At 40.0% G+C, this 27,838-nt stretch overlaps 1 protein-coding gene across 1 annotated transcript; it reads left to right on the top strand.

Annotated features, from left to right (window-relative positions):
* NOX1 (NADPH oxidase 1) lies at positions 1–27,838 on the top strand. Its single transcript, XM_006084685.3, has 13 exons — positions 1–156; positions 4,021–4,116; positions 13,526–13,636; positions 14,194–14,278; positions 14,623–14,771; positions 14,875–15,056; positions 15,143–15,275; positions 24,118–24,210; positions 24,765–25,000; positions 25,233–25,395; positions 25,822–25,968; positions 26,167–26,291; positions 27,267–27,838. Exons 1-13 carry the CDS (start codon positions 112–114, stop codon positions 27,391–27,393), a joined length of 1,692 nt encoding a protein of 563 aa, XP_006084747.1. The 5' UTR covers positions 1–111; the 3' UTR covers positions 27,394–27,838.

A 27,838-nucleotide genomic window follows, 5' to 3' on the forward strand; every position in this document is an offset into this window, starting at 1 on the left:
GACTCACAGAACTTGAGTTGGAAAGAGGTCCCAACCCTGAAGAACCTCTCCAGAATCCAGGTTGCTGAATTTTTCCTGCTGCCTAGAGAGGTTCCAAACCACCTCTTCAGAATGGCAAACTGGTTGGTTAACCATTGGCTCTCAGTTTTGGTTCTGGTAAGTGATGTTTAACTGCCTATTAATTGATCTTTTTTAAAATTCTTTATTAATTAAGGTATTACAAATGTGTCTTCATCCCCCCCGCCCCACTCATGCTCTCATCCCCCTGTTGTCCATGTCCATTGGTTTGGCTTATATGCATGCATACAAGTCCTTTGGTTGATCTCTTCCCCTTGCCCCCTCCCTCCCCTACTTTCCCTCTGGGGATTAATAGTCTGATCACTGTTTCTCTGTCTTTGGATCTGTCCCTGTTCATCAGTCTATGTTGTTCTCTATATTCCACAAATGAGTGAAATCATGAGGTATTTATCTTTCTCTGACTGGCTTATTTCACTATTAATTAATCTTAACAGAGTAAGAAGACATTCTGCTTGCTCATATTTGTAAAGCTATTTGAAAGGGAAAGATTACATGCCAATATTGGGCTCATTGAGGTCAGTTATCAGTTAGAATTCCAACTCTATGCTTTATATACTCTTCTGTGTACAATATATTCACCACTTTAGAGAAGGGGAAAAAATCCTACTCTAGAAATTGATTGGTAAAGAGACAATAATGTGTTCTTAAGCCACAAGTATTTGAAATTTCAACCTGTTTTCATTTCCTGTCTTCTCTTTTTCTCTTCCATCTCACTTCTAACTATTGCCATGGAGCATTCTATTCTCTCCATCCTTCCTATAGTGCTTACATCAAAATTTCATAAGGTTCTGGCTCAGTAGCTCAATTGTTTAGAGTGCCGTCCTGATACACCAAGATTGTAGGTTCAATCTCTGCTGGTCAGAAGCAACCAATAAATGAATAAATAAGTGAAATAACAAATTGATGTCCCCCCCTAACTCTCTCCTTTCTCTCTCTAAAAGCAATAAAAAAGATTTCATAAAATCATTGAACATTTGAGTTAGAGGTGATCTTAGAGCCTTATAGATAATCAGCACAGCACTGTCTATTAGAAATATAATGTGAGCCACATATGTGATCTTTAAATTTTCTAATAGTTACATTGAAAAAGGTAAAATGTAAAGGTGAAATTAAATTCTAGCAATATATTGTTAAATCCAATATGTCAAAAAGATTATCCTTTCAACATGTAACCAATATTGAAAATATTAATACAATAATTTATATTCTTGTATTTTTACTAAGTCTTTGAAATATGTTGTGTATTTTACACTTACAGCATATCTCAAACAGGACTGGTCATATTTCAAGTGATTAGTAGCCTCATGTGGGGGTAGTGACTACGGCATTGCATAGTGCATATATATTATATCAACTTCTTGATTTTACAAGGAAAAAAGAGACCCAGAATTTGCCAAACCGGTTTGGCTCAGTGGATACCCAGTGTTCAGGCCAGAACTTCTACACACACACACACACACACACACACACACACACCTTTCCTGACTCATTCTTTTGTTTCTGAGTCACCTCTGAGCCTGGGATTCCCTGTGTCCTTTCTCACATACCTAGATCTTCATGTCATCGCTCCTTTTACGGTTCTCTCTTTCCTCTTGTTTTTTCTTTGGGTCTCTTAGGACTGCCAGGTACTCCAGGGGAAAAGGTATGGAGAGCAATCACGTTCCCCTGGAGAGTTGTTTGTTCTGCATTGAACAAAAAGCCCAGCTTTTATTTTGGCAGGTTATATTATGACATATTTTCAGCATTTCAATGCCCTATGTTTAATTTAGGAAATAGCGCACCTAGAAATTAGTTTCAGTTCTGCTATTAATTGAGTGACCTTGATCAAATTATTTATCCTCTTTAGACTTCAGGGTTGTGTGGTGGGAATTAATGAAGTGACTGGATTAGATACAAATGTAAGGGTGTTTCTAGCTCTAAAGTCCTCTATGTTTTGTATCCCTATTTTTTGCTTGGAGAGTTCATTGCCCATGATGATGAGTTACATTTAACTGTCTAGTTTTGAATTTATATCCCTCACCAATCATGCTGGCAGGTTCAGACTTCTTGCTATCTCTGACATATACTCCTATGTACTATTTTTTAAATGAAAACATAAATTACTCAAAACTATTTTTATTCCTCTTTCTTGTCAGGTCTTTTACTCCACTTTCTTTTCCATTCATAGCAGAGGAAATGATAGTCGACGTGGGAAATGGAATTCTTTACTCTCAGATGTCACTGTATTTCGTCATTTACCTTACCTACAATTTTTTATTAGGCCTCTCTGTCCCTCTCAGATCTTGAAATATTTCTGCCCCCTCTAAATTAGTTTCTCTCCTCTATCTTCTGAATCTTGAGATATCTTTGGCTTTCATCACATTTTCCGTGAGGGTCAAAGAGTCTCTGGAAGACACTTATCTCTGGAAAGGGTCTCTAAGCAAAGGATGCAGGAAGAAATTAATTGGTAAAGACAGTCTGATAACCATGCAACTCTATAGCCAGCATTTGTTGAGCTCTTACTATGCACCAATCATTGCATTGATTACTTCACATGAATTATTTCATGTAAGACTCACGGCAGTGCTGTGAGGTAAATATTGCTATTATTCTCATTTTACAGGTGAAGAAACTGAGGTTCGGAGAAGTTAATCACATTTCTGGCTAAGATTACAGAGATAAAAAGTAATGGAGCTAGAATTTGAACCCAGGGAGTTTGACTCCAAACATTAAATCACTATGCTGCTAGAGGTGTGTGAGTGGTCCAGAGCTAGTGAATCTGAATGGGCAATGTCTGAGATGGTTCTGATCCATCCTGGGGCCAGGGATATATATATTGCAGGCTTTCCCATGCCAGGAGTCCTGATCAATTACAAATTAGCACTTCCAAGCTTTGGCTAGAGCCCAATTGATAGGTCTTTAAGGCAGTGGGCAGTGGGTTCCAAATTTCCTCCTTTGCCAATGCAGAGACAGAACTTGGGATAGACAAAAGCAGTCTTAAGAGCTCAAATGAGTCCAAAGCAATGATATGTTAATTTAAAAAGAGACTCACAATCTAAAAACAGGAAGATGTGTGTCAGGGTGTAATTAAAGAGGCCAGCCAATCTGGAATGGTTTAGTCCTTTTCAGATGAGTATTGTTACAGCTGTTAAATTTATTCTTTGTTCCTTTGGAAATCCACTATTCACTGATTGCACTCTTTTAGGCAATATTTTAAATGTTTTAGACCAGGAGTTGGTAAATGTTTCCTGTAAAGGTCTGGGTAGCAAACATTTTAGATTTTGCAGGTCTCTGTCACAATTACTCAACTTGTTATCACAAAAGCAGCCATAAACAATACAGAGATAAGTAGGCGTGGCTAAATTCTAATACCACTTTATTTATAGACACTGAAATTTGAATTTCATATAATTTTCATGCAATAAAATATCATTCTTCTTTTGATTTTTTCAACTATTTAAAAATGTGAAAAAAATGTAAAAACCTTTCTTAGCTTATAGACTATACAAAAAAGTGGTGAGCCAGATGGACTTTGGTTTGCTGAGCCTGCTCAATAGTGTCTAATGCATATTTCAAAGTTCTAACTCACTCTGAAAGTAAGTTAGATACTAGCAAGATTGTATTCATTTAAAATGTAAACAGTGTATCTTGGCTGATGTGGCTCAGTTGGTTGAGTGTCTTCCCATGCACCAAGAGGTCACTGTTTTGATTCCAGGTCTGGGTTCCAGGCTCCATCCCCAGTAGGGGCATATAGGAGGCAGCTGAATGATGTTTCTCTTTCATCTGTGTTTCTCTCCCTTCTTCTCTCTCTCTAAAATCAATAAAAGTATATTTAAAAAATAAAATGAAATTAAAATATTTAAACACAAAATAGCCAAAGGATGACACTATTTCCTACCCCTTATCTCCTGCTGCCCATACCCAAGTTTCACTTTATTCTTTGTTTTTTTTTTCTTCCTCTAGGTTACTTGGTTGGGGCTGAATGTTTTCTTGTTTGTGCATGCCTTCCTGTCATATGAGAAGGGGGACAAGTACTACTACACAAGAGAAATCCTGGGGGTGAGTATCATAGTTGTAATGAGGAATCTAGGCATTTTTCTTGTCTCTGACCCTGGCTCCTTTGAGACTCAATTTCCTGATTTCCTCTAGGGATAGGGTTGCTAGAAAAATTATAGGATGCCCAGTTAAATTTGAACTCTAGGAAAATAACAATTTTTTTTGGTATAAGTATTCCAAATATTTCATAGGTATACAGTAAGTCCTCACTTAATATCATCAATTGGTTCTACAACTTCAAGCAAAACGATGTATAACAAAAACAATTTTACCATAGGCTAATTGATATAAACAAGAGTTAAGTTCCTATGGCAGCTCATAAACATTATAATTAAACTAGAGGCCCGGTGTACAAAATTCTTGCATGAGTAGGGGCCCTAGGCCTAGCCAGCAATCGGAGCCAATCAGGTTCCCCACCTCCCCACTTCCTCCTTCCCTCGCTCCCTTAGCACCCCGCCACTGCTGCTGGTCGCTGCCATGTTCCGCGCCGCCCCCTGGTGGTCAGTGTACGTCATAGCGAGCAATCGATCTCAGTCAAACTCCTGAGGGGAAACTTTGCATATTAGCCATATATATATATATATATATATATATATATATATATATATATATAGATATAGATAGATAGATAGATATAGATATAGATATAGATATAGATATAGATAACTACTTTATTCTAGGATCTGTTGTACTAAAAAAATTATAGGTTTCCCCCACAATCTGAAAGTAGAGCATTCCTATGAAAGCTTTTACAAGCCAAAATGGCATAAAGCAAAGAAGCAATAACCATTAATTTATATGGAAAACTTTTTGAGCATTTCTAGACCCCCCCAAAATAACCTACCAAATCATACCAAATATGCTTAATTACACCTGGATTTATGCTAAGTGTAACACTCTTATGAACTCTGATATTTTAGGACACACATTGCTAACAGATGCACCTGATGAATCAGGATCAAGCATAGATGCTCACAGGTGCATTTTGAAGCTATGGGGGCTTGGTGCTGAGGTAGCTCCTGGGAAAGGGCTTAGTGAGGACACCCACTGCTCAGGGTGTACACTACCTCTATAAGAGCTGACTGCAAAACAAATGCTGAACACTATTTTCGCTTTTAACCTTTTCTTTTTAAAACAGAATCCTCTTTGGGTTGTTTTTGTTTGTTTTTTGTTTTTCAGTTAGCAGAAAAGGTACTAATGTAGATCTTTTGCAAAAGCTAACTGGCAAAATGTGAACTTTCGAAAATCAGGGTGATACCTTGTTCCTTTTTAAAATCTGATGTTCAAATTTATCTTAGTTTTCTGTATTTTTGTTCACTAAATCTAACAGCCCTATCTAGGCACATTCCCCAGACCCATTAATGAAAACAAACAATAAACTAGCAGGCAGTGGTTTTCAAACTGGTTTCCACAGAAATAGGTGCTCCTATAGGGTGTGAGGGGAAGGCTCCTGCCTTTGCCCCTACTTCAACCAAAGCAGATTTATCTGTTTTATGGACTCCTGCTTATGATTTTAAGAGTTTGGTTAAAAATAAATAAACAACTTAAAACTACCACTGTGGATGATCACACAGAAAAATAACTTCCATCAAACAGGGATACTAAGAGAGGTGTGTAGGGTTGAGTGGGGCTGTAGAACTCAAGGTCTTCAGAAAGGTTGGGTCAGGTCAGAGTAACAAGATGAAGGAGGCTGGGGAAGTGGCAGATGAGGAATAGAAGATGTAGAGGAGAACCAAGATGGCGGTATAGGTAAACACCTATACTTGCTGCCTCTCACAACCACATCAAAATTACAACTAAAAGGCAGAACAACTACCACCCAGAACCATGGGAAAGCTGGCTGAGTGGAAGTTCCACAGCTAGAGAGGTGAAGAAAGCGCATTGAGACTGGTAAGAGGTGCGGAGGTGCGGAAAGTGCTGGCACCTGGATGTGCTGCTCTTTTAATCGGGAGGGAGATACAAGCTCCTGATCCCTCTGAACTCCAGTTCCAGGTGAGACTCTGGGGGACCCAGACTCATACGGGGAGAAACTGGACTGTCTGGCATTGGGACAGGAATGCGAGGGCAGCTTTCTCTCAGAGGTGCTCGCAGCCATCATTATTCCGCACGGGGGCATGGGGCGCAGAGACCTCAGGGATGTCTCTGGTGTAGGGCTGACTGGAAGCCATTGCTGTTTGCTCCATCCTGGTAATTCCCAGAGACCCCCCCCCCACCAATTTACAACCCCACCCAAGCTGTGCGCATCGGCTTTTGCATATGAATGGCCTGTCCTTTCTCCGCCTAAAATCTGTCAAACTGCAGCTGGGTCAGAGAGCCCCAAAACTTCCAAAAGAAGGCCCAAGGCCCGGCAGCAGCAGCCTGCCTTGCTTTACTGCTGGTCCTCATCTGGGCACTTCCAAACCCAATACAAAGAGGAGGAATCTGCAGATGTCTCTGTAGCTCCTGCTGGGCAGCCCCAGACAGTGGCTGACCTTGCACCTCCTTGGAGATCCCAGAGCCAGTGTACCCAGTGGTCAGAGTGAGACCATACCAGATTACAACTCTTCACATCCATAAGAGACACACTCAGGGGGGAGACTCAGTGAGCACCAAAGCACCACTGAAGCAAGTCCTGCCCCATAAGGGTGTCTCCAGCACAACAGATCTTCCAGTATAGACACAGCTGGTCATCACAGCCAATTGGCCTGGAGGTCAATTCCTCCCAGTGGTACCAACAGCAATCAAGGCTTAACTACAACAAGACTGTGCACACAGCCCACAAAGGGGTGCACCAAGAGTGTCCACCTCAGGTGACTGGGGAGGCTGAGCCACTGGGCCCTATAGGGCACCTATCACACAAGGCCACTCTATAACTCAAGGAGACTTAGCGGCTACCCAGTACATGGAAACAAACACAGGGAAGCAGCCAAAGTGCAGAGACAAATAAGCAAGTCACAAATGAAAGAAATGGATGAAAGCAAACTACTGGATATAGAGTTCAAAACCACGGTTATAAGGTTACTCAAGAATCTTCTAGAAACCTCCTAGAAATTTAGGGAGACCCTCAAGGATATGAAAAAGGACCAATCAGAAATTAAGCATACACTGACTGAAATAAAGAATAATATACAGAGATAAAGAATAATATACAGAGATTCAACAGCAGACTAGAGGATCCCAAGAATCAAAACACGGAACCAGAAAAGCAAAAAGAAAAAAAGAATCCAAAAATACGAAGATAGTGTAAGGAGCCTCTGGGACAACTTCAAGCATACCAACATCCAAATTATGGGGGTGCCAGAAGAAGAGAGAGAGCAAGATATTGAAAACCTATTTGAAGAAATAATGACAGAAAACTTCCCCCACCTGGTGAAAGAAATGGATTTACAAGTCCAGGAAGCACAGAGAATCCCAAACAAGAGGAATACAAAGTGGACCACACCAAGACACATCATAATTAAAATGCCAAGGGCAAAAGCCAAAGAGAGAACCTTAAAAGCAGCAAGAGAAAAGCAGTTAGTTACCTATAAGGGAGTACTCATACGACTGTCAGCTGATTTCTCAACAGAAATTATGCAGGCCAGACGGGAGTAACAAGAAATATTCAAAGTGATGAATAGCAAGCACCTACAACCAAGATTACTCTACCCAGCAAAGCTATCATTTAGAATTGAAGGTCAGATAAAGAGCTTCACAGACAAGAAAAAGCTAAAGGAGTTCATTATCACCAAGCCAGTATTACATGAAATGCTGAAGGGTATTCTCTAAGAAAAGGAAGAAGAAGAAAAAGGTAAAGAGAAAAAATTATGAACAATAAAGTGACAACAAATACATATCTATCAACAAGTGAACCTAAAAATCAAATGAATAAAAAACCTGATGAACAGAACAGACTGGTGAATGTAATAGAATCAGGGGCATGGAAAGGGAGCAGATTGACAATTCTCAGGGGGAAGGGGTTGTGGGGGATGCAGGAAGAGATTGGACAAAAATCTTACACCTATGGACAAGGTCAGCTGGGGGTGGGGGAAGGCCTGGAGTGCGGTGGGAACCGGGGGGAGGGGAGCTATGGGGGAAAAAAGAGGAACATCTGTAATAATCTGAACAATAAAGATTAAAAAAAACACACAGCATATCCTCTGGTGAGGTTTAAAAATAATAATAAATGAAAAGAGATAATAAAAGGCAAAAAAAAAAGATGTAGTACATCTGTAAAAGAGAATACTACTCAGCCATAAGATGAAGTATTGCCATTTGTGACAACATGGAGGGATCTTGACAGCATTATGGTAAGTGAAATAAATCAGACAGAAAAGGACAAATGCTGTGTGGTTTCACTCATATGTGGGATATAAAACAACAAACAAAACAAAACAAAAGCCCTAGCTGGTTTGGCTCAGTGGATAGAGTGTTGGCCTGTAGACTGAAGGGTCCTGGTTTCGATTCTGTTCAAGGGTACCTGCCTGGGTTGCAGGCTCAATCCCCAACAGGGGGCATGCAGGAAACAGCTGATCAATGATTCTCTCTCATCATTGATGTTTCTATCTCTCTCTCCCTCTCTGAAATCAATAAAAATATATTTTTAAAAAACCCACAAAGAAACAAACAAATTCAAAAACCCCACAAATTCATAGATACAGACAACAGAATGGTGGTTACCAGTGGGGAAGGGGAGTGGGGAGGATGGGAGATGAAGTGGGTAAAGGGGGTCAAATACATGATGACAGAAGGAGACTGACTTCGGGTAGTGAGCACACAAAAGAGTATACAGATGTCATATTATAAAGTTGTACACTTGAAATTTATGTTATGTCATCCCAAATTTTAATATAAAAAAAGAATAGAAGAGGAAGGGGGTGGGTAGTGCACATTGGTGTGGAAGTTTTCAGGGGAAAGCATGGAGGTGAGAATGGCTCTCTCACAGGCCCATCCATCTGACCATTACCTAATTAGAGAAGGAAATGTGACTGCTAATTATGGTCTGTTATTCAGTAACAACATGTGAGGGATTTGGTTAAATCACTTTCATCTTAACAGTGCCTTTTTCTTTGTTTTTAATCCTCACCCGAGGATACGTTTTTAATTGGAGAGAGAGAGAGAGAGAGAGAGAGAGAGAGAGAGAGAGAGAGAGAGAGAGAAATGGATTTGAGAGAGAAACATCAATCGGTTGCCTCCCGTGTGCACCCTGACTGGGTGGGGATCAAACCCACAATCTGTGCCCTGACTAGGAATCGAACTGGAGACCCTTCAGTGCAAGGGAAGATGCTCCAGTCACTGGAGCCACACTCACCAGGGCTTGACATTGCCTTTTCCACTAGCTTTTCACAAAGACCCACCCAATGTACATGTTTAAAGATAGCTTGTCCTTTAAAAAAAAAATCCTTCTTTTCTCTCCATAATCAAAGGATCCATGTTGAGATCACAATTAATTTGAATGTTCTATTCATGGTTTCTTTTACCCTGCTGTTTTCCATTTTAAATGTTGGTTCTTGATCCTTCTTTGGAAACTATAACTCCAAAGGAAGTGTTCATTTGTTTTTAAAATAGCTTTTTATTAAGAGAATGATGCAATTGCCCTAGCTGGTTTGGCTTGGTGGATAGAGCGTCTGCCTATGGACTGAAGGGTTCCAGGTTCGATTCCGGTGAAGGGCACATGCCCGGGTTGCAGGCTTGATCCCCAGTGGGGGGCGTGCAATAGGCAGCCAATCAATAATTCTCTCTCATCATTGATGTTTCTATCTCTCTCTCCCTCTTCCTTCCTCTCTGAAATCAATAAAAATATATTTAAAAGAGAGAGAGAGAATGATGCAATAAATGTGACTAGTTATTAAGAGTTGAATTGCTTTATGATCAAAAAGTCAGCAACAAAAAAGTGAATCATGATGATTTCCTGTGGGTATTTCATTTTTAAAGGTCCTCTCTATTAAAAAATCAATGATAAATAATGCTTCATTCAATGAGATCAAATGACAGAAAAATGTATAAATGTGAAAATTACTCTCCCATCCCATTCTCCAAAGATAACCATTTATTAATAATTTGGTGTATGTGTATTGTGCATAAATACACTGAGGTGTTCACAAATGCATCAGACATATGGTTTTTGTTTTGTTTTTGAGGTAGATACTATTCTTATTCATCAAAATATTGCTCTTTTTGGTATACCATTCTATGAGTTTTGATAAACACATCAGTTGGACACATCATTTTTTTAAAAATTTTAACCAAAAAAGGATCACATTGTAGGTATTGGCTGGAAATTTCTTCCCACACTTAGTGTATCGCAGATATCTTTCTTTCTTTTTTTTAAAATATATTTTATTGATTTTTTACAGAGAGGAAGGGAGAGGGATAGAGAGTTAGAAACATTGATGAGAGAGAAACATCGATCAGCTGCCTCCTGCACACCTCCTACTGGGGATGTGCCTGCAACCAAGGTACATGCCCTTGACCGGAATTGAACCCAGGACCCTTCAGTCCGCAGGCTGACGCTCTATCCACTGAGCCAAACCGGTTAGGGCAACAGATATCTTTCCATGTTGCTATGTGACAGGTGAAGTGCTGAAACCAGCTTGTACCATCTTGCAGTAGCCAGTTGTGTGCATCTCTTACCCAGCATTCAGTGGCGTTCAATGACATCAAGTTGGTATCTTGAAATCTGCCATAGTGGGAGTATTTACATCATGTAAATCGGCAAATCCTGGAAATAAAGACCCTTGTCTCCCCCGAAGGCTGATTATTAAACATTTACTACACCTGTACCACTGCATATAGCTCTTACCCTTTTAAGAACCATAGCACTCCATAGCATTGATATGCCATAATTCATTTAATCATTCCATAGGATATTTCTTAAACTTGTGCTCCCTCTAGGAAAATGCAAAGTTATTTGATTCAGTATGAAGTAGAGCAAATACGTAGCAGAGGAAGGAGTTTAAATCCATAGTCAATGAGGCATTAAAGGCAGCAGCAGTTTAATTAGAATATCGGTTAGTGTTGATGATGAAAAGTGAACATAATTTGGGATATTTCAGTGTGCTGCAATGGCAAAAAAGATTTGTTCTAGCCCTGGCTTGTGTGGTTCAGTGGTTGGAGTGTCGGCCCACACACCAAAAGGTTGTGGGTTCAATTCCCAGTCAAGGGCATGTACCTGGGTCGCAGGTTCGATCTTCAGTCCGGGAGGGGGGGGAACACATTTGGGAGGCAAAAAATCAATGTGTCTCTCTTGCGCCAATGTTTCTCTCTCTCCCCCCTCCCTTCCACTCTCTCTAAAAATCAATGGAAAAAATATCCTCAGGTAAGGATTAACAACAACATCAAAGAGATTTATTCTAAAAAGGATTCATCCTATACAAATGACCCTCACAAAATATGGAGCTTTGAAATTGAAGTTCTGTATTTTTAATTCACTTGCCAATTTTAGCCCTAAGAAACCTCTGTGACTTAAATAAGCAAGATGTGGGAACCAATGTGGAAATGTAAGATCTTTGAGATAAGCAGAGAAAATTTACTTAGAAGTGGAACAAGCTGTTTCTATCAAAAACAGTCGGAGTATGACTCAGCTAAGGGAGAAACACAGGTCATATGGAGGATCCAGAAATGGAAAACAGTAGGGCAGCTCTTGTTCATTGCACTGCCTGACATTGTAAGCTATTATGGATGTGAGGGAGATCTTGTCTGGCTTATTAAACACATGTAGCATTGCTTGAGGTTTAGGTTGTATGGAAAAATAGCTTTTGAGCCAAAAAGATTACTAGAAAAAAAAGGCTGAGAAATTGTTAAATCTAACCCATATTCTTCCTTTTAGTAAGTCATTGACAGGCACACATGTAAGGCCGGCCAGTCAGCTGAACTGCAATAGTAATTGCCTGGCTGCTGTGAGATGGTCATACTCTATAGCCTGCAGTTTCAAGTACATGGACTCAAAAACCAGTTGTACAGAGTTGAGATAAGTTGGATTTAGCTACCATGGAGTTGAGCATACTCTTTTCAGCATATACCTAATCAAACCTATTTCTGGGCTAAATACTTCTCTGAAGAACTGATTCATTGTCTCCTTTTCTAGCAGCTTCTACTGCTGGATCAGATTAATCTTGATATCCGTTGCCTGGCTACCCAAGGAAATCAGTTTGAAATTCTGTTCTAAGAAGTTGTCGCTTCTCAAATCTCTACCTAAGTTTAACATTTTTGCTTTAAGAGATTCACTAGTTTTGCCTAGGCTTTCTTCAATTATTAAAGACAAATATAAGAGGTTATATTTTAATTGTTTTATTATATGGATACTAGGGGCCCAGTGCACAAATTCTTGCACCCTGAAAGGAACTGTGTGCCGCAAGGCTGTGGTGGGCACAGGGGCGGGCCTTGGCCCATCCTCTGTGCCGCCACCCAGCCCCTCCTGCCGTGGCCCCCAGTCCCGTCTGCCGGCAGCCCTCTCCCGCTGCTGCCGTTCCCATGTGCTGATGGCCCCGGCGCCACTCACACCTGCTGACAATGCAGAGCTGGTGCCAGCACTGGGTGTGAGCAGTGGCTCTGGTGCCGGCAGCGGGTGCAAGCGGGGCTGTCGCTGGCAGCAGGTATGAGAGATGGCTGCTGACCCTGATCACCCCTCAGGAGCAGGGGGATGTGGAGAAGCCCTGAAGGGTGATTGGGGCCAGTGCCAGGAGCCGGCAGTGGGTGTGAGCACTAGGCAGGACAGTGGTGCACAGGAACAAAGAATTTTCAGTAACCACCAGAGGCTCGCCCTGATGACAGCGACCAGTGCCCCACCTTGGTCTGCTGCCCCTGCTCACCTGCTCCACCATCCTGCTGCTGCCGACGCCTGCCATGTTCTGCACACGCCCTCCTGGTGGTCAGCACACATCACAGTGACTGGTTGTTTGGTTGTCGGTTGTTCTGCCGTTTGGTCTATTTGCATTTTAGGGTTTTATGTATATAGATTACATGCTTATAATTGCTACATTAGAAAATACAGAAAAGAGAAAAAACAGTCACCATCTTCAATTATATCTCTAAATGTATAAGCTTTATTTAAAATGAAATAAGAGTATATATGATCCTCAAGATTGTTTTACAAGCGAAAACAACAAAATAATAACTGAGTGCATTAAGCAATATACTAGTTGCAAAGTATTACATCCATAGAATGTGTTTGTTAACATGGAATCATTAAATCCTGTTATCTTTCATATTGATAAATGTACAGTCAAACATTTCCAAATCACTGTCACAAGAATTTCTCAATTCAATATTAAATCCAACAAATTTTCAGTTATTTGCAAACAGAGAGCCTGGCCTGATTGTCCTAGCTACTGAGAAAGAGGGGAGGAAGCTGCAGCCTGCCCACTTCCAGGTCTCAGACAAATGGACTAGACTCATACTTACTGCTAAATGCTGAGATGAAGCAGCTGATGGTGTCTTCTCTCCTCTGGTCTAGTCGGCGTTGGCCTGGGCCAGAGCTTCTGCTCGCTGCCTGAATTTTAACAGCATGCTGATCCTGTTTCCCATGTGTCGGAATCTGCTGTCCTTCCTGAGGGGCACCTGCTCAGTGAGTCCCAACCACTCATAGGTCAACTTTCACATTAAAGAACGTGACTTAGAACACTGAAATGGGAGAAAAAGTGAATTAGGGTAAAGTGTCAAAGAACGACAGTTTTTTTTCTGAATAGCAGTACATCTTGTATTTCCTTTAGGGCATTCCTCTGAACATCAGTTTATAAAGTACTTTCAATGAAACTAAACCTATAGGGGAAAAAAGCAAACACATCACCGGGTTTTTAGGAAAAAAATGAGAAATAGGATGGGAAATGACTATAGTGTAAAATGTAACTTTCTCTTAATTTTCACAACCACTCTGAAATATGCATCATTTATGGTTTATAATTAAAGACTTACAGATTTTTTAAAAAGACCCTGGACTCCTTAGTTGGCCAGCCAACACCCAGGCCCTAGGAATGGAAGCCAGAGGTCTCCTTTGGTAGCCAAGGGGGTAGACAAGGGTGGGTGAGTATTAGCATGCTCTGTGTAAGACATGTTGATTATGGGTTGGTGAATTTCATAAAGCTGCCTGGTAGAAATCTGACCTCCATCACTTTATATTTGTAGTTTTGCAGGCGTACTATGAGAAAGCAACTGGATCACAACCTCACCTTCCATAAGCTGGTGGCATATATGATCTGCCTACACACAGGTAACTGAGGCAAACCATGAAACGATAGGCTTCCAGGCATTCAGAGTCAAGTCTCCTTCATCCACGCATACAGTCATTCAAAAAATATGTATATTACACCCGGCATTATTTGCCAGGCCCTGTTTTAGGCCTATTTTCGTGGAACTCACATTCTATTCCTTTGGGAACAGAGTGAGTATAAAAAAAAGGTCTTGGGTCTCTCTACAATAAAGGTTTATTGGGCACCTTCTGTGGACTTGGCATTCTGCTAGACACTATATACAGTATTCTCCTTTTCTAGTGGGGCATGCCTGCCATGATGCTCCTGGGACACTTCTAACAATCCTTTTCGTCTTTCCACTTAGCTATTCATATCATTGCACACCTGTTTAACTTTGAACGATACAGCAGAAGCCGACAGGCCACAGATGGATCCCTTGCTTCTGTTCTCTCCAGCCTATCTCAAGAAAAAGAGGGGGATTCTTGGCTAAATCCCATGCAGTCCCCAAACATGGTGAGTTGACTCAATGGCAAAGCATCTGGGCTCTGGTCACAAACAAGAAAAGCATGGTATCCTTGGTGGATATTGTGTCAGGCTGACATTTCTCCTTTCATAGACAGTGATATATATGACATTCACCAGCATTCCTGGTTTCACTGGAGTGATCATCACAATAGTTCTGGTTCTCATGGTGACTTCATCTATGGAGTTTATCCGGAGGAGTTATTTTGAGGTCTTCTGGTATATACATCATATTTTTATCATTTACTTCATCGGCTTGGGGATTCATGGCATTAGGTAAGGTCCTCAGACTCCTTTCTCATGCTCTAGCCCCTGACCTTGCATAATTCATTGCCTAAACTGTCCTTCTTCATCTATTTCAGTGGAATTGTCCGAGGTCAAACAGAAGAAAGTATAAAGGAGAGTCATCCTCATAGGTGTGCAGAGTTTTTCGAGAAGTGGGATGATCATGATTCCCACTGCAAGAGTCCCCAATTTGAAGGGAACTCTGCTGAGGTAAAAATCCTATGGACAAGGATAGACTCTTGTTAGGAGCTGTTATTTATATTGTTGTTATTATTATTTGTTATTATTACCATTATTAGTTCAGCCAATATATCCACAAAATTCCTACTACCAAGGAACTCCAATATCGCTGGCAACAGGCTAGGGCAGTGGTCGGCAAACTCATTAATCAACAGAGCCAAATATCAACAGTACAACGATTGAAATTTCTTTTGAGCGCCAAATTTTTAAAATTTAAACTATATAGGTAGGTACATTGTTATTAACTTAATTAGGGTACTCCTAAGGCTTAGGAAGAGCCACACTCAAGGGGCCAAAGAGCCGCATGTGGCTCGCACGCATGTGGCTCACAAGCCACAGTTTGCCAACCATGGGGCTAGGGCAGCCGTGGGCAAACTACGGCCCGTTTGAAATGAATAAAACTAAAAAAAAAAAAAGACCGTACCCTTTTATGTAATGATGATTACTTTGAATTTATATTAGTTCACACAAACACTCCATCCATGCTTTTGTTCCGGCCCTCCGGTCCAGTTTAAGAACCCATTGTGGCCCTCGAGTCAAAAAGTTTGCCCACTCCTGGGCTAGGGGATTAGCATAAGCAGAGCACCCTGAAGAGGAAGTTAGTACGTGTCGTAAAACCCTCTCCAAAGGCAATAATGATAGCCCATGTTATTAATAGTTTACCATGGGCCAGGTTTGCTGCATAATATGGATGATCCCATTTATGCATAGCAATAACCTATGAAGTAAGTACCTCTGTCTCCATTTTGAGACAAAAGGACTAGGATTCATGGAGATGAAGTAAACTGTAAAGCTCCCACAGTAAGTAACTAGTCCAGCTGGAATTCAAGTCCGGGCATTTAGGACTCCAAAGATTGTGTTCTTAACAACTATATTGTCTCAAAACTTAGCTGTGAAATTCCAGTCAATGTTTTTTAGGGGCAGGAAAGCATTCTTTTTTAAAGCTTTATTGAAATACTAGAGACCCGGTGCACGAATTTGTGCATGGGTGGGGTCCAGCCAGCCTGCCCTGATGGGGGCCCATTGGCTGGGCTGGCAGTGCAGAGGGCCCATGGGTGGTTGGCCGGCCCACCCCACCCCAGATCAGGGTGTCGGGGGCTGACTGGAGGCTGGGCCAGCTAGGGGGGGGGGGGGGCGGGGAGGCAGCGATTGGGGCCCAGATCAGGCTGGTTGGCTGCTGCAGTGCGCGTCATAGCCACCAGTCATTCTGGTTGTTCTGGTAGTTACGCCATTCCGGTTGCTGGGCTTTTATATATATAAATAATTGACAAATAAAATTATATATATTCAAAAGTGTACAATGTGGATGAATGATATACATATACTTTGTGAAATGATTACCACAATGAGGTTAATTAACACATCCATCACTTCACATAGTTACCATTATTTGGTGGTGAGAATGCTTAATATCTACTCTCTTAGTAAATTTCAAGTATACTATACAGTATTATTAACTATAGTCACCATACTGTACATTAGATCCCCAGAACTTATTCATTTTATAACCAAAGGTTTGTACCCTTTAACCAACATTCCCCATTCTGGACCCCTCACTCCCACCACCAGCCCCTGGTTAACCACTTTCCTACTCTCTGTTTCTGAGTTCAACATTTTTATTTTTTTAAAATATATTTATTGATTTTTTTACAGAGAGGAAGGGAGAGGGATAGAGAGTTAGAAACATCGATGAGAGAAAAACATCGATCAGCTGCCTCACACCCCCTACTGGGGATGTGCCCGCAACCAAGGTACATGCCCTTGACCGGAATTGAACCTGGGACCCTTCAGTCTGTAGGCCGATGCTCTATCCACTGAGCCAAACCGGTTAGGGCAAGTTCAACATTTTTAAAAAAGCATTCTTGAGGTTGGCTTTCATTGGTGTTATAAGAACATGCTTAGAAATTACTGTTAGATAGTGATGATCATGAAATTGGGTTCCAGGGAACTCAAGGTGTGCCTCAGGGTAATTATGTGGATGTTATGGCTTTACTTTGGTTTGCTCATAAAATATGTTAGATTGAAAAATAAATGGAAGGGAAAGGTTAACTTGTGGTGCCTCAAAATGCTCTGAGGATGATTAAAGCTTTTAAATCAGATGCAGAATGAAGAGCAATAGCTCAGTCCTCATCTAGAACGGGAAAAATACCTAAAGAAATTCTCTAAAATTGGCATTTAAAATCAATGTGAAAAAGATAAAAGTGTTCAATATACTTTTAGGATAATAGGATAGTCATCTAGGGTGAAAAAAGCTGTATCTTAATTCCACACTTTACATTAAATATGGATCAAGAATTCATGGATCAATAATGTAACTGTTAAAAAAAATCATAAAAGCACCCTAAGGCCACATGGAAATTTTTTTCTAATACTGAAATATTAATAAAGATATTCTCTAAATAAGATTTACAAAAAGTTAAGAAGCCAGAAAAGAAAACATAATAAATTTGAATAAATATATATTCAAAGATATTATTCTTTATATATACTATATATAGTATATCTATACACACACATAATTTTCTATAGTCAAAAAAAAACCCCATCATAAATAATAAAGACAGGCAACAAATTACTAAGTAGGAAAATTATTTACAACTTATAGACCATAAACTAATTTCCTAATTAATAAATGACTCCTACAAATTAATAAGAAAAAGCCTAACAACCTCATAAAAAAGATACAGAAGATCGAAGAAATGACGATATGTGTTAATCTTAAATATATTAAATTATGGTAAATGTTTTTCACAGTGGAAGATATGAATTACATTAAGATACTTCTTTTTAAAAACAAACAGATCAGCAAAGATATAAAAGTCTGCTCATGTGCTGTGTTGGCAATGCTCCCACACATTGCTGGTGAGAGTGTGCACCTATACAACTGCTTATTTGTAAGGGTGATTTGGCAATATTTATCAAATTTTAAAATTCTACTTCCAGGAGTTTTTTCTAAAAATATACTTGCGCCGAAACCGGTTTGGCTCAGTGGATAGAGCGCCAGCCTGCGGACTGAAAGGTCCCAGGTTCGATTCCGGTCAAGGGCATGTGCCTGGGCTGCGGGCACATCCCCAGTAGGAGATGTGCAGGAGGCGGCGGATTGATATTTCTCTCTCATCGATGTTTCTAACTCTCTCTATCTCTCTCCTTTCCTCCCTGTGAAAAATCAATAAAATATATTTAAAAAAAAATAAAAAAAAATAAAAATATACTTGCATATGTGTTAACATGTATTAGGTTATTCATTGTAGCAGTGCTGGATAGAACAAAATACTGGAAATAAATGCCCATCAATAGAGGACTAGTTAAATCATGGGATTTTCCTACAATTATGGGAGTTTTCAGTAGCCATTAAAGAGAAAGAAGCAGCTCTATAGGTACTAATATGGAGCAGTCTCTAAGACAGCGGTTCTCAACCTGTGGGTCGCGACCCCTTTGGTGGTCTAATGACCCTTTCACAGGGGTCATCTAAGACCATCCTGCATATCAGATATTTACATTACGATTCATAACAGTAGCAACATTACAGTTATGAAGTAGCAACGAAAATAATTTTATGGTTGGGTCACAACATGAGGAACTGTATTTAAAGGGCCAGAAGGTTGAGAACCACTGCTCTAAGATGTTAAATGAACCCTGGATGCTGTGGCTCAGTTGGTTGGAGCATCGTCCTGTACACAGAAAAGTATTGGATTCGATTCCCAGTCAGGGGCACATATCCAGGTTGCAGGTATATACAGGTTACCCAAGATGCGGGTTTGCTCCCTGGTGCATACCAGAGGTAACTCGTTTCTGTCTCACATTGATGTTTCTCTCTCTCCCTCTCGCTTCCTTTCTTTCTAAAATCAAATACATACACACACACACAAACACTCAGGTGAGGATTGAAAAATTTAAAAAATTTAAAGATGTTAAATGAAAGCAACGTCAGGGCAGTGTGTATAGTCTGCTACCATTTGCATTTTAATGCAGTATTATCACTTAAATGCATATTCTCCAGAAGGATTTACAAAATAATAACATTGATTGTCTGCCTCTGGAGAGCTGGGGAGCAGGGATGGAAGAGAGATTTGTACTTTTGAATTTTGTGCAGTGTACATGTTACTTACATGTATTATTTATTAAAAATAATTGTAAAAGGACATCCCTGGCATATGTTAACAGCACACTTAGTTTCAAAAGTCATAGGAACTTGGAAGCTATAACCAGAGACCTTCTGTATTATTTGATAAGAAGCCCTTAAAAACAGAAACCTATAAAGCTTGATCAGCCCCTTACTAGTTAAGGCAGTTAAACCCCGGTCTTACATTGCACATCAACATCTATCTTTTCCCCATATATTACCTGAGATAAGGTATATTTGGCCTATTTGGAGGCATACTTAAAACTCAAGGGTTCCTTGATTGGTTACAATATATCCCAAGGGAGAGAATACCAGTTTTGCTATCTAGTTGAATATATTGGTTTGTTTCTTCCATAAACATTAAAAAAAACTTTCTTCACATTCACCCCATTTAAAAATTATAAAAAGAAGTCATGTTTATTGTAGAAAGTTCAGAAAATGTAAAAACATATTTAGAGGAAAATAAAAATTTCATAGAGTTCTACCACTTAGATGTAATACATTTTTACCTTCATCTATATCATTGGATGTTTTCCTCTCTTGTCAAATATTCTTTTGAAACATCGGTTTTTAAAAAGTTGTACAGTATACATTTTTTTTCTATATGGTCATTTTTAAAGACCTTGAGGGCATTATGCTTATTGAAAAAGTTAGACAAAGATAAGTACCATGTGATCTCACTTATATGTGGAACCTAATTAAAAAAAAAACAACTGAGCCCTAACCGGTTTGGCTCAGTGGATAGAGCGTTGGCCTGCGGACTGAAGGGTCCCAGGTTCAATTCCAGTCAAAGGTATGTACCTTGGTTGCGGGCACATCCCCAGTAGGGGGTGTGCAGGAGGCAGCTGATCAATGTTTCTCTCTCATCGATGTTTCTAACTCTCTATCCCTCTCCCTTCCTCTCTGTAAAAAATCAATAAAATATATTTAAAAACAAACAAACAAACAAACAAACAAAAACTGAGCTCATATATACAGAGGAGAGATTGAAGGTTGCCAGACACAGGGGATGAATGGTGGGCAAAATGGGTGAAAGTGGTTAGCAGGTACAAACTTCCAGTTAGAAATAAATAAGTCCTGGGAATGTAATGTACAGCATGGTAACTAAAGTTGCATGTTTCCAAGTTGCTAACAGAGCAGATCTGAAAAGTCCTCATCATAAAAAAAACACACACACAACTTTTATAACTATGTAAGGTGATGGATGTTAACTAGACTTACTGTGATAATCATTTTGCAATATATACAAATATGGAATCATTATGCTGTACACCTAACACTAACAATATTATCTGTTAATCATATTTCAATACAAAAAGAAATTAAAAAGACAGTTTGGTATTGACAAAAAATCTGTATGATATACCATTTTTGTTATTTTTTTTCTTAGTAAATACTGTGGCCATTATTATACTTGTATATTTATGCACACTTTAATTATTTCTTTATGCTCCATTTCCTAGAAGTGAAATTCTTGGGTAATAGAGAAGGCATGCTTTCCAGGATGTTGAGATGTATTTCCAAATTGTTCCCTGGGAAGATTCTTTTTCACCAGCTGCACATGTGAATGTGCCCATTTCCCTGCATCCCAGTTAATGGTGGGCATTATTGTTTAAAGCAGCTTTTCAATTTGAGGGGCTCAAATGCTATTTAGTTTTCTAATTCATTTCTCTGGTTAGTTCTTAGGCCAAAAAATTTCCCACATTGTTAATAGTCATTTCTTAATGTTTTTTTGCCCAGTTTTTCTGAATTCAGCTGGGGATTTTTCCCAAATAAGAAGCAGCATCAAATTGTACAATGCCCACTCTCAGGTTCACTAGCCCCATTTCTGCCCATTTTCTCCCCAGAGAGACCTAAGGAAGTCATTTTCCTGAAAAATGAGAAACCTCATTGCACACAGTTCTTGAACAATTATGCAAGAAAGGACATGACTTAACATCACTAGAAACTACATTTTTGGTAGCTCCTGTGCATATGGAAGCAACTTGCTACGTTTAAAAAGATTTCAGGGATAAAAAGGCTGCTTTTTTTAAAAAAAATGTAGACAAGATAAAAAGTATAATACCAGCCCTGATGGTTTGGCTCAGTGTTTAGAGTATCGACCCAGAGACCAAAGGGTCGCCGGTTCAATTCCCGATTAAGGGCATGTACCTTGGTTGCAGTTCCATCCCCGACCCTGGACAGTATGTGTGTGGCAACCAATTGATGTGTCTCTCATATTGATGCTTCTCTCTCTCCCCCACCTCCTCCATCCCTTCCACTCTCTCTAAAAATCAATGGAAAAAATATCCTCTGGTGATGATTAAAAAAGAAAAAAGTATATTACCATGTTAGGTGTTTTGAGCACCTGAGAAAAGAGGTGATGGATAAGTATCAAGTTTTACTAGGTGTGTTGGTTAATAATGCGGATTTTGTAATCAAAGAAAACACAATAATTTCAAGAGAAACATCAAAAGTGCTTTATTCAAAGTAATGTCCAACGCTAGCTACACATTTCCCCCATCTTTCAGGTAATTTGTGGATACCGCCCCAATAGAACTTTTCTTATTTTGAGGCAGACAATTCAGAGACCCAATTTTCCACTTCTTTGTACGTTTTGAAGTGCTGCTCAGAAAGTGCGTGTGCCATCGATCAGAACAAGTGGTAATCTGAAGGAGCAAGGTCTGGTGAATACGGCGGGTGGGTTAATACTTCCCAGGCAAGATCTTTTAACGTGTCTTTAACTGGTTTTGAAGTGTGTGATGGTGCATCATCATGAAGCAAAATTACTTTACCGTGTCTTCTGGCACATTCTGGTTGTTTCACGCACGATCAAAGCGTGGTTCAAATTGATTATTGGTTGTTGGGAGCAGTCAGTATTAATGGTTTCACCTGGTTTTAGAAGCTCATAATACACCACCCCTTCCTGATCCCACAAAACGCAGAGCATTGTCTTCTTTCCTAAGCGATTTGGCCTTGCAGTCAATGTTGATGATTAACCTGGATCAACCCACGATTTTGTGCATTTGGGATTCTCAAAATAAATCCACTTTTCATCGCCAGTCACAATTCGATGCAAAAAAGACTTGCTTTAGTGCCGTTGAAGCAACAATTTACTGATGACTTTTGGATTTTCCATTTGTCTTTCATTCAGTTGATGTGGAACCCATTTTCCTTCCTTTAAAATCTTTCCCATTTCTTGTAAAGGATCAGAAATTGTTTGCTGAGCAACGTTTAATCTTTCTGCAAGTTGTTTTTGAGTTTGACATGCATTTTCATCCAATAATGCTTGTAATTGTTGGTCTTCAAACTTTTTCGGTTGACCTGGACATTCTTTGTCTTTCACATTGAAATCATCACTTTTAAAGCATTTAAACCAGCGTTCACAAGTATCTTGAGATGGAGCATGTTCACCATAAACTTCCCGAAGTATTCAGCAGCACTTTTCTTCAAAATAAAGTAATAAATTAAAACTTCCCATAAATGCTCTTTTTTTGGGCACGAAATTCGACATTTTTAAGTGTAAAAATATCTATGATGTTAATACCTTCAGAAAATTTGACATATGAAGTTTTGAAGCTTGTTGTCAATACAACAAAATAGCATACATATCAAATCGCATATATATCAACATATGTGTAACTCCATCTATTGAAAAAAATCCGCATTATTAACCGGGGTACACCATATTGTTACCAATAGTGTCAACCACTTTCACTTTTGTTTTCTGTTGTTGTTGTTAATCCTCTTCTGAGGATATTTTCTTCCATTGACTTTTAGAAATAATGAGAGAGAGAGAGAGAGAGAGAGAGAGAGAGAGAGAGAGAGAGAGATTGACTGGCTGCCTCCTGCACGAGCTCCAACTTGAGCCAGGGATTGAATCTGCAACCCAGGTAAGTGCCTGCAACCCTTTGGTTCGTGGGGCCAATGTTCTAACCACTGATCTACCTGCCAGGGCAGTTTTTTGTTGTTAATGATCACCCGAAGATATTTTTCCACTGATTGTTAGAGAGAGTAGAAGGGAGGAGAGACACACAGAGAGAAATATTGATGTGAAAGAGACACACTGATTGGTTGCCTCCCACTGGAGTATGTGCCCTTGACCAGAATCAAACCTGGGATCCTTCAGTCTTCAGGCCGACACTCTATCCACTGAGCCAAAGTGGCTAGGGCTTGTTTTGTTCTTAATCATCTCCAATTTCACATCTACCTTCTCTGTTCGTTTTTCAGATTGGGCAAGCTATCCTGGAAAACAGTCTTAGATTCTGAAAATTAAGTTACATATAAGTAGTGTCCCCCAAAATGTATACACACTTTAACAGCTAACAACTCAATTTCCTTTAAATGTTGAAAATGAACTGTATGTTAATAAACATTGACTTTATATATGTATAAAAATATATATGCTTTGGGGGGACACCCTGTATTTACCATATACTTTCTTTCTGTGCTTTTCTTTTGCTTCCTGGTGAGACCTGTAAAATTTCAGGAAGTGATCTGTTTTATAAGTAACAGATTAGCAAAAGAAACTATTGTAGTTTATTCCTTTACATTTCTGTTCTCAAAATTTGGTGAAATTAGTGGCTTAATAATGATACACAGCAGAGAACTCAATAAATATTTACTGAAAGAAGGAATAAACTGCTACACAAATAAATCCTAAAGAAGAGATTAATGTGTAACCTTATTCTGTACTCTGTTTCTTTGCAGTCTTGGAAGTGGATCCTTGCACCAGGTGTTCTTTATATCTTTGAAAGGATCCTCCGATTTTATCGCTCCCAGCAGCGGGTTATGATTACCAAGGTAAAGCACATGCACTTTCATGTTGCTGTGATAAGAGTTCTGGTCTTCCCAATTATAGAAATAAATTTCCATGTTGTTACCCTGTAGGGAATAAAAAAAAACATCTTGGAGGTAACATACTTCAGTTCCTCCAGTGCTGGACAGAACTATGGGAAGAGGGGTTTAGCAGAAATCATCAACATCGGTCTATGTCAGAGGCTGCAAACAAGCAGCCTGTGTAAGATGTAGCCCACAGACATATTTTGTTTGGCCCACACACTCATTGTTTAGAAAGTTGAATTAGTTGCTAACACTTAAAAATCTGGATGGAGGCTTTTACATTAAAAATTGCATTTCTGGCTTCTCTTGAAGAATCAGGCAACCTAATAACGCTGTCAGTTCCATAGTGTAACCAAGTGCCTGAAGTAAGTAACTGCTATTCCCTTTAGAAAGCATTTGTGCTAGCAAGTTGTGCTACCACTGTCACCAGCCCTCCAGCTTTATTCATTTACTTTATCTACCATTCCTGTCATCATTTGAAATTGCCTCCTTTGGTCTCTGTGCCTCATTCATAGGTTGTCATGCACCCATCCAAAGTTTTGGAATTGCAGATGATCAAGCGTGGCTTCAGCATGGAAGTGGGACAGTATATTTTTGTTAACTGCCCCTCAATCTCTTACCTGGAGTGGCATCCCTTTACTCTGACCTCTGCTCCGGAGGAAGACTTCTTTTCCATTCATATCCGAGCAGCAGGGGACTGGACAGAAAATCTCATAAAGGCTTTTGAACAACAGCATTCACCAATTCCAAGGTAGGTCCTAGAGAGCTGCAGAGACCCAGACCAGGATGCAGACAGGCAAATATGAGAATACAATTCCTCATTGAACCTTATGTTTGGTACAATGGAACGTAATAAAAAAAAAAACAAAAAAACCAGGCTGAAATCAGCCATGGGAACTGCTATGTCACTGGGAGGGTGTTTGAGGTTGGGGGGCAGGGGGAGGTGAGACTTCACTTGCCTATTGCCTTCTGTCTTCTGCCAGGATTGAGGTGGATGGTCCCTTTGGCACTGCCAGTGAGGATGTTTTTCAGTATGAAGTGGCTATGTTGATTGGAGCAGGAATTGGGGTCACCCCCTTTGCTTCCATTTTGAAGTCCATCTGGTACAAATTCCGGCATGCAGATCACAACCTCAAAACACAAACGGTACACTCCCTCATACCACCTTTTATCTGGTGTGGGCCTGACAGGTCCATTGCTTTCATGGGCTAAGCTCTTTACAACTGATGAGCAAGCACCGCTCTCTGGAGTTATGAGACCAAGTGATCACTTCTCTCTGCCAAGGCATCTGCTTCTACAGATTGACTATAAGAATAGGGTCTTCATTTTCAATTTGAGTTTAAAATTACCTTGAAACAAAAATGACATTGGCGGGTGATCTTTCTCCACAAGGGAAATTGTTAGGACTCTGGACATTTGAGCTGCCTAAGGTCTGCTGTTCTGTAGAGGTGATTTCTCGGGTCACCCTAAACTTGATCAACAAATATACAGTATATCTACCTAATCATGTCACTACAATGCACATTGTAAAGGGCATTTATAAAAGGCTATGTTCTCTCTTGGTGATTCCAGATATATTTCTACTGGATCTGCAGGGAGACAGGTGCCTTTGCCTGGTTCAATGACCTACTGGCTTCCCTGGAACAGGAGATGGAGGAATTAGGCAAAGTTGGGTTTCTAAACTTCCGTCTCTTCCTCACCGGATGGGACAACAACATTGTGAGTTCAAACAACACACTAATTCCCATGTTGGATGCAAGCTGAATGTCAGACCAAAGACAGTGTGTGCTGATTGGAAATAATTTTTTTGTGTGTGATTTCCTACCTGCTCTCACCCTCACATTCAAGTTTAAAAGTGGCTGAAGGAAGAGACAATCAGGGCCTTCTTTTTCTAACTTTTTATTTCTCTGACTCCAGGCTGGTCATGCAGCATTAAACTTTGACAAAGCCACAGACGTCCTGACAGGTCTGAAACACAAAACTTTATTTGGGAGACCTATGTGGGATAAAGAGTTTTCTACAATAGCTACCATCCACCCCAAGTAAGTGTATTCTCCTCTCATTAGTTGAGTTTACAGACTTAGGGTTTAGGAAAGGCATTATGGTATGTTGAACACTCTTGGGAAAAGACCTCTGGGGCAGAAACTACTTGCACCATTCCTAGATTATTGCTTAAAACTGAGGAAATTCCATCTGGGGTTTCAGCCAAATAAGGGTCATGATCTCGTAATTGATGAGAATTCGTTTGCTGCACCACAACCCCCCATTCAAATAGTGAGGCAAGGAGACTCAGTTCTGATTTGTATTACCAAATGAAATAGAACTGGAACAGTTCAAATGCATTGCTTTTGGCTTAGCGACCTCAAAGCAGCAAGGATTTGGGCTGTATTATCTAGTTAGCTGATGACCTGACCTCAGTCTTTCTGGAGGGGTTTGAAACACAGGAAAACCTGGTGCCCTGAGGTCAGACATTCTGATGAGAAGGAGATTAAGCTGGTTGTGTTAGATAAATTCCAGGAACAATTGGCAGGTGAAGATCAATTCAATTACACACATGGCTTTAATGGCAGCTATGATTTTTATTTAAACCTTAAAACAATCCTGTAAGGTGGGTACTGTTTTTATCACCATTTTATAGAGTGGGGGCAAATACTGAAACACAGAGAGGTTAAGAAACTTGCCTAAAGTCACACAGCTGGACAAGTGTCAGAGCTGGGATTTTAACCCAGGCAGCCTGGCTCACTAGTCTAGCTAGCACTTAACCACTACAGGGCACTACAGCTGAACATGTTCTGAATAGAACAGGCAAGGCTGAGTACCTAGTGCAGTGGTTCTCAACCTTGGCTGCACATTAGAATCACCTGGGAATCTTTTTAAAATCCTGGTTTCTGGAATGTGAGAAGGGTGTCAACAACTGAATTTCTATGCAGAGTTGCAGAGTTGTCAGTAGTAGAGACCTCATTTCTCCATTCTAACAACATCGCAGCCTTTACTAGCCAACTATTCTTTTCTTGCAGGTCTGTGGTTGGAGTATTTTTATGTGGTCCTCAGGCTTTGGCAAAGTCCCTGCGCAAATGTTGTCACCAATACTCCAGTCTGGATCCTAGGAAGGTTCAATTCTACTTCAACAAAGAAAATTTCTGACTTATAAGGACCACAATCTGCATTTAGTCTCTCCTTTGTATCTTCAACAACTTACTTGGTCTGGGCAGACACTTACGGACAAGAACGTGCTTCTCAAGACTTGACTCTCAGGCATTCTTTTTTTGGTTGGATTCAGTTTTGTTTTCTGAACTTAAAGACAAGTGCTGGCGAAGATGTGGAGAAAAGGGAATCCTAGTTCACTACTGGTGGAATGCAGACTGGTGTAGCCACTATGGAAACAGTATGGAGCGTCCTCAAAAAATTAAATATGGAAATGCCATTTCACCCACTTCTGGGAACATATCCCAAGAATCCTGAATCACCAATCAGCAAGAATGTATGCACCCCTATGTTCACAGCAGCACTATTTACAATAGCTAAGATCTGGAAACAGCCCGAGTGCTCAGTAGATGAGTGGATAAAGAAGCTGTGGTACATTTACACA

Source organism: Myotis lucifugus, unplaced genomic scaffold (genome assembly GCF_000147115.1).
Source record: "Myotis lucifugus unplaced genomic scaffold, Myoluc2.0 scaffold_13, whole genome shotgun sequence".
In the NCBI taxonomy this organism is placed as follows: Eukaryota; Metazoa; Chordata; class Mammalia; order Chiroptera; family Vespertilionidae; genus Myotis; species Myotis lucifugus.

What these genes read in the sequence shown, in the direction of transcription:
- NOX1 (XM_006084685.3), top strand. Translation starts at nt 112, where the DNA reads ATGGCAAACTGGTTGGTTAACCATTGGCTCTCAGTTTTGGTTCTG. An exon ending in AGCGGGTTATGATTACCAAG is followed by an intron (nt 24,211 to 24,764) that starts GTAAAGCACATG and finishes CCTCATTCATAG; the next exon opens with GTTGTCATGCACCCATCCAA. An exon ending in CCGGATGGGACAACAACATT is followed by an intron (nt 25,969 to 26,166) that starts GTGAGTTCAAAC and finishes CTCTGACTCCAG; the next exon opens with GCTGGTCATGCAGCATTAAA.